Source organism: Mizuhopecten yessoensis, unplaced genomic scaffold (genome assembly GCF_002113885.1).
Source record: "Mizuhopecten yessoensis strain PY_sf001 unplaced genomic scaffold, ASM211388v2 scaffold11101, whole genome shotgun sequence".
In the NCBI taxonomy this organism is placed as follows: Eukaryota; Metazoa; Mollusca; class Bivalvia; order Pectinida; family Pectinidae; genus Mizuhopecten; species Mizuhopecten yessoensis.
In genome coordinates, this window is record NW_018408880.1 from 1,027,708 (window position 1) to 1,036,032 (window position 8,325).

The window sequence follows — 8,325 nt, forward strand, 5'->3', positions numbered from 1 at the left end:
AACCAATTATTGACATCTTAGTGTCTTTGTGACGTGAAACATTGCTGACATCTTAGTGTCTTCGTGGCGTTATACATTACTGACATATTACTGTCTTTGTGACGTGATATATTACTGACCTATCAGTGTCTTTGTGACCTGAAACATTACTAACATCTTAGTGTCTTTGTGACGTGATACATTATTGATATCTAAGTGTGTTTATGACGAGATACATTACTGACATCTTAGTGTCTTTGTGACCTAACCAATTACTGACATCCTAGTGTCTTTGTGACGTTACCAATTACTGACATCCTAGTGTCTTTGCGACGTAACCAATAACAAATATCTAAGTGTCTTTGTGACGTGATACATTACTGACATCTTAGTGTCTTTGTGACGTAGCCAATTACTGACATCTTAGTGTCTTTGTAACGTGATACATGACTGACATCTAAGTGTCTTTTTGACGTGATACATTACCGACATCTTTGTGTCTCTGGGACGTTATACATTACTGACATCTTAGTGTATTTGTGACATGATACATTACTGACATCTAAGTGTCTTTGTGATGTTATACATTACTGATATGTAACTGTGTTCATGACGTGATACTTTACTGACATCTTAGTGTCTTTATGACGTGATACATTACTGACATCTAAGTGTCTTTGTGACGTGATACATTACTGACATCTTTGAGTCTTTGTGACGTTATACTGAGTGTCTTTGTGACGTGATACATTACTGACATCTAAGTGTCTTGGTGACGTGTTTCATTACTGACATCTTAGTGTCTTTGTGACGTGATACATGACCTACATCTTAGTGTCTTTGTGACATGATACATTACTGACATCTTAGTGTCTTTGTGACGTTATTAATTACTAACATCTTAGTGTCTTTGTGACGTGATACATTACTGACATCTAAGTGTCTTGGTGACGTGTTTCATTACTGACGTCTTTGTGACATGATACATTACTGACATCTTTGTGTCTTTGTGACGTTATACATTACTGACATCTTAGTGTCTTTGTGACGATATTAATTACTAACATCTTAGTGTCTTTGTGACGTGATACATTACTGACATCTTAGTGTGTTTATGACGTTATACATTACTGACATCTTAGTGTCTTTGTGACGTGAATGATTACTGACATCTTTGTGTCTTTGTGACGTTATACATTACTGACATCTTAGTGTGTTTATGACGTTATACATTACTGACATCTTAGTGTCTTCGTGACGTGATACATTACTGACATCTTTGTGTCTTTGTGACGTTATACATTACTGATATCTTAGTGTCTTCGTGACGTGATACATTACTGACATCTTTGTGTATTTGTGACGTTATACATCACTGACATCTTAGTGTCTTGATGACGCTATATATTACTAACATCTTAGTGTCTTTGTGACATGATACATTACTGACATCTTAGTGTCTTTGTGACGCTATATGTTACTAACATCTTAGTGTTTTTGTGACGTGATACATTACTGACATCTAAGTGTCTTTGTGACATGATACATTACTGACATCTTAGTGTCTTGATGACGCTATATATTACTGAAATGTTAGTGTTTTCGTGACAAAACATTTGTGACTAGATTTATTACTTCTGGGGATTTTTTGTGTCTCGAGAACGGTTTTATTGGTCCGGCAGATGAAAGGTTGTGTTAGTTTCTGATGTCTACGAGCCAATATAGCGGGAATATTTCTCTATTATTGACGTCATAGTTGCTATGCGTCGTGACACCTGTTTCAATTTCAGTATACATAAAAATAGGGTTTACCCAGGTTACAGCTTTGGATGTTATTGGTGAATCAGTTAAAAAGATTAAGCGCACAAACAAAGGAAAGGCTGTTTTAAGTATTTTGATGTCATGTAACGGGTTGCGTTAATTGTCTGTAATGGGGACTCGTTTGGCAGAATATTAACACACACAACCGTTCCTTTTCGTGATCTTCACTTTTATTCCCTTCCAAACTAAAGAGTTCCCTTCAAGGGAGAACATGCATGATGTTACAATTGGAATTACTTCCCTTACACCAAAAACATACAAATGTAACTATAGTATTTATGTAATATTAATTAATCACACAATTGGATGGTTCACAATAATATATGCTATATATATAACAGTCAACATTGTTCACAGAGTAATGAATAGCGATTCACTTAACCTTTTCTTCCCGTTAACCGTTACGTGTAATAGGCGTATTTTTATTGACATTCAGTGAATAACATGGATATCAACTTCCGCCGAGTAACAAGCAGTGATTATGATGACGTCATCGCGATCAGACGGGGTATTTACTTCGGTTGGGACTATTTGGCATCAAGATTTCATTCCATGATGGAAACCCATCAAGGCTATGTTGCCATGGACGGCGACAAAATGGTGAGTGTAGACTGGCTTCACTGTACTGACGAATAGGCACGTGGAAGGTTTTCTTTCTTGATGTTTATCTATTGGTAGGAAACTAAATTATGAGGAAATTAGTTTCTTTAATTTAACTTGCAGTTCTAACTACCGACATTTCCTCCGCACTGTCTGCACAGCAGAATAGTCAGAAATAGCTGAAATGTAATACAAACTGTTAATATTAATGTTTTTCCCAGACGATCCGCTTTGTCACAACAGTCAAACCTGTATCAAGAAGCCACACATGGAAAGTTCAAAACGGTTATTTTATTCACGCAGGTGGGCTCTTGTTACAGGTTCAACGTGTGTGGACTCTATTCCGTCTTTGCGTATTGCAGAGTTATCTTCTCTTGGGAGCAGGTATTGATTGTTACGTCACTTGTTTGTGAGAGTAACGTCATCAATTTTTGAGAAAACGACGTAATTTTCTCGCACAAACCAATGACGTAACAATCAATACCTGCTCCCAAGAGAAGATAACTCTGCAATACGCAAAGACGGAATACAGGTTCAAATAACAAAACATAACAATATAATTGAGCTTTTAAAATGGTCTATTAACATAAAATGTCTCTGAAACAGGTTCAAACAACAACAAAATCACGTTGGGGAATATTTTAATTGGTCTTTTAACAAAGATGATCTCTAATACTGGTTGAATTAATAATAAAAAAATATAAAAGCAAGCACAATGGGTAACATTCAAAATGGTCAATTAACGAAGTTGGTCTCTAATTCAGGTTAAATTAACAAAGAAATAACCACAACGGGGACCATTTAGACCATTAATTAATATGGTCTCTGATGTAGGTTCAATCAACAAAAATAGGGGAACATTAAAATCGACCCCTTAAACACAAGTGGTCTGTTAATGGAGGTTGTCGTATGAGCATATTATACCAAACATTATGGCGACTTATACGATGCATGGATGGTATACGTACTTGATCACGAGAAACTGGCTTTGTTTTATAGCAAGCTCTCTGTTTTCGAGTGTTTAGAAAAAATGCGCTAACTCAGATGTATACCACATACGTAATTATATTACATGTACTTATATTTGTATGTGCATATATTGCGTGCATTCACGCATATACAAGGAAACAAATTGCAACACAGCATGCATTCTTATGCAAAGTATGTGTTACCTTATTCGACTTATTAACTTTGGGGTATATTAAATATATGTAAAAGAAAAAAAAGATAGCCCGCTTCATCAGGTAGACTACAAAAACATGTTTAGGTATTAAACCACTTGAGGCATAAACGCAGAAAATTACAATATCTTCATCTTGATTGGCAGAAAACAAACAAGGTCATACATGTACATGTATAAGGTAAAGGAAGAAAACTGATTACGTTATCTTCAGTGTAAATAAGTCCCCAAACGAAGTCGGGAACGTATTGGTTTAATTCCGTTTCTTATTATTATTATCATTCTTGTTCTTCCGCCGTGAAATTTTGTCTGCGAGTTTTCTCAGAAACTATTGGTAGGATAGCATTGAAACTTAACATGAGTATTGGGGCGTGTGCTTAGATGTGCGAGACATTTTTTTTAATAATTGCACATCCAAGATGGCCGCCATGGCCTCTGATTGGTCGAAATTAAACTTGCTCGATTTTGCTCAAATTTGGTATGAAGGTGTTATTTTTCCTCTTTGAGACAATAGGGGTAGTTTGGGGGTCTTCTGAAATGGTCCCCCATTACAATTAGTAATTGTTATTATTATTATTATTATTCATGTTCTTCCGCCGTAACATATTGTAAAGGTGCAGTTACTGTCTGTGTGTTACGTCATTTTCAAGTTACAAGATGGTAGTCTCTTCTGATTGATGTTTTAGTCCCGGATGTCTACCGTAACATTGATGGCCACAGTTACCTCGTTTTAGCATTGGCACGGTTCATAATATACACACATCGTAGACTATTTAATTCAAAATTAACCCGTACACCTTGATTCTTTCCAACTCATATACTCAGGGGTCTTACGCACCTTCGACTCTTTATCAACAGCAGTTTACATTAATGTTTACAGTGCCGGGTAAAATTACTTATAGAAAAGGTGTCTGTTTTTTAATGTCGGACATTACGCGTTACAATGTTGTACAGTGCCTGGCAAAATGATATAATAGAACCTGTGATCTATGCCTTTGTTTCATGCACTTACCCATGCCCCGCCCCCATGTTCCTTTTCATGATATTCTACCCCTTACAGATATGTTCAATAGTATAACATACGTCACAGCCCTTCTATCAGGCTACTAACACTTCAGATTCAACGAAAAAAATCACCTAGCGAGGTACATGTAACGCGATATTAGCAGTGCCGTGCAAAGTCTACTTATTCTTAATACATGTACTAGATTTAAGGTTCAACCCTAAAAGATGCTGTAGTCACCTAAAATTTCAACCCCCTGATAAGTCATGTTCAAAGACCTCAATTCAAATATTCCACACATGAATTTTCTACTTGTTTTATTATTCTTTTAGGTCGGATTTTCATTTATAACTACAGTGGATGACGGAGAAACGTTATTAACCCGTGCCTCTCGTGTTCACGAGGATTACGAAGGGAAAGGAGTCTATCGGAGTCTCTCTGACTACATCCGTCAAATCATTTCAAGCAATCCAGAAATAAAACGAAGCGCAGTTGCCATTCACATGAATGCGGAAGCTGACCGTCTGATAAAGAAGGGCGCAGTTTTTGTCGGCAAACGGGTACGGTTCCAATATCAATCCAGTAAAATATGACTGTAAATGCTTTCATTTGATATGTTTTCGTTTAGCCCACCATCATCAGAATCAGATGGTGGGCTATTCAAATCGCCCTGCGTCCGAAGTCCGTGGTCCGTCCGTCCGTTATTCCGTCTGTCCTTAAACAATTCTTGTTAGCGCTATTTCTCAAAAGGGTACTGTAGTGATCTTTCTCAAATTTCACATGAAGATTACCCATGATCCCTAGTTACGCATATCGTTTTTTGGGACTGATCACAAAACCAAAATGGCCGACAGGCAGCATTCTAGAATTTGAATTTTAAAGTTTGTTAGCACTATTTTTCAGAAAGTTCTGGAGTAGTCTTTCTCAAATTTGACATGAAACTTCCCCATGGTCCCTTGTAACGCATATTAAATTTTTGGACAGAAGGGAAAACAAAGATTGCCAATAAACAAACATCTTGAATTTGAGAATGAAAGTTTGTTCTCAAATTTCATACGTAGGTTCCCCTTGGTACTCAGCTGAGCAGGGCAACTTTTCAGACTGATCGGATAAACAACATGGCCGACAGGCAGTCATCTGTGATTTTGATAGTGAAAGTTTGTTATCGCTATTTCTCAAGAAGTACCAGAGGGATCTTTTTCAAATTTTATATGTAGGTTTCCCTTGGTCCTTAGCTGTGCAGGGCAACTGTTAAGACTGATCGGATAAACAACATGGCCGACAGGCAGCCATCTTGGATATTGATAGTGAAAGTTTGTTATCTCTTTTTCTCCGGAAGAACTAGAGGGATCTTTCTCAATTTTTATATGTAGGCTCCCCTTAGTCCTTAGCTGTGCAGAGCAATTTTTGAGACTGATCGGATAAACAACATGGCCGCCAGGCAGCCATCTTTGATTTTGATAGTGAAAGTTTGTTATCGCTATTTCTCCGGAAGAACTAGAGGGATCTTTCTTAAATTTTATATGTAGGTTCCCCTTGGTCATTATCTGTGCAGGGCAATTTAAAGACTGATCGGATAAACAACATGGCCGACAGGCAGCCATCTAGGATTTTGATAGTGAAAGTTTGTTACCTCTATTTCTCGGGAAGTTCGGGGGTATCTTTCTCAAATTTTATATGTAGGTTCCCCTTGATCCCTCGTTGTGCATGTTATATTTTGAGACTGATCATAAAAACAAAATGGATTAAAAGAAGAACTAAACAGATCTTTCTCATATTGCAATGATCGATTATATTTCTTTCACATTAAGTACTGTACTAGTAAATATGTGAAATGACAAACTCACTTTGAAGGTTGGCTTTCATACACATCAGTATTAAGTTTAGATCAAAAGTTACCTCAAGGTGCATTTACTGTTNGAACTAATGAAGATGGTACAAAGGTGGGCGCCAAGATCCCTCTGGGATATCTTGTTACATTTTTGTGCACTAGGGGAGATAACTCCGAATTTAGATAACTTGTTTTAAAGTTCTTCTTTATAGGTACAAGTATTAGGCCAGTTCTGTCGCTTTCGATTGTACATGCGCACTTCCTATATTTTTTCACGTTTTTCTGTTTTGATTATTTCAGGATTTTCTGGTATTTCACGGAACGGCGTCATCAATCTTGCCACGCATAAACGGAGTTATAGAAAACAAACCATTGCAAAGTGATGCCATATCCAAAATATTCCAGTCCACAAAGTTATGCTCCGTACTGTTTCCGTCTGATCGGATTGTGTCCAACTGGGTAGCCTACAGATTGTTTCCAAACAACATAAAACATTTCGATTCAGACCTCCACAACGTTATTGCCACCTCTGTGGATCCGGAAAATGAGTCCAGTGATCCCCTTCTGTCTGTTGGTGTGTTATTTAAATGTGACACAGGGGAAGCGATCTGCATAGATTTCCATGGTAACATAGGAGACGGGTCAAAGGTCAGAGAACACATGGAAAAACATATCAAACTCTCAATAGGACCACAAACTGATAATTTCTTTATCATGATAACACACGAGACTAAGATGGACGATGCATTGCTATACAAGATGATGGAGGATTTCTCAATGACTGAGAAATTATTAACTGGTATCAACATGAACATGATTGAGGAAAACGTGTAATAGACGGTTCACACCTGTCAATCAAACTAACATTTCTTGACCAATCAGAAAACTTGAGACTATTTACTGGATGCATTTACGCAATATTGCTCTATAAACAGAATTAGGATGTGTGCCAGCAAACGCACACAGGCGTTAAACTACATATAACGAAAAGAAATCAACTAACTTTATAATTAACACATTCGATAAAGCATACATCATGCACCTGATATCGACTTGAGTGGGACGTTACATGTCGAATCGTCTGGAATTGTTGATCGCCGTCTGCTATACTTGCACAGGAATCAACTCAGCTTTCGCAAACGATTCGCGAGTTTACATTGCTCTACAATGTACACACAGCCTGCCTTCTCTTCTCTTCATATCCGAAATAGAATTAAAGCAAATATGGAATTACATGTCTGCATTCCAGAACTAAGCAGGATGTACCTGATCTGTTGAACATTACAGCAATCACATTTGTAACAGTGGACCGTAACACATACGAGTCGAGACTATTTTTATTTCTGAGTCAACAAAATCGTGATTGTCTGTTGTAGTTTTGTTATTTGACATGAAATGCAAGATGTTTCGAAAAGAAATATATTACCAATTCTTTATGATAACGAACCTTCGACTGTGTAATATGTATCCTAGCTTTAAACCGGCAAACTTGTAAACATTCATTTTTCTTGACATGTACGGGCATGACGCAAAACCTCGTTTGTCTCCAATGAAAAAATTGCATTACTCTCTACGTTTGCGCCCTGGTGTACGTTAGAGTCAGAAATATCTTAAAAATTAAAAAGTTAAATTCCTTAATTTGTTCATTATAATAAATGTTAAAAACATACTAACTATGCATGTTATATGTAACACTTTAGCATGTTTTGTAAAAGAAAATAATCAAATAAAATCGCTTGAGCAGTTTTCGTTTTTGTTGAAGTGGGTTTTTTTTCAATTTCATTTGTCTGTCCATTATGTACCCGGACAAATGTAAAATGATGCACGTGGGATACACAAAACAAAGATAGGTTCAACTTCTCCCTGGAGGAATGTTTACATGTACCACCATTTCAATTTTGTGGACTAGTA

At 36.9% G+C, this 8,325-nt stretch overlaps 1 protein-coding gene across 1 annotated transcript in view; it reads left to right on the forward strand.

Moving 5' to 3' along the window:
- Positions 1–8,090, forward strand: part of LOC110465787 (histidine N-acetyltransferase-like) — a 16,697-nt gene extending 8,607 nt beyond the window's left edge. Inside the window, exons 3-5 of the mRNA XM_021521875.1 lie at positions 2,237–2,400; positions 4,916–5,143; positions 6,715–8,090. Coding sequence (XP_021377550.1) covers positions 2,245–2,400; positions 4,916–5,143; positions 6,715–7,248 — 918 coding nt within the window. The 5' untranslated portion in view covers positions 2,237–2,244 and the 3' untranslated portion in view covers positions 7,249–8,090. The remainder of the gene's footprint in view (positions 1–2,236; positions 2,401–4,915; positions 5,144–6,714) is intronic.
- Positions 8,091–8,325: the final 235 nt, after the last annotated feature.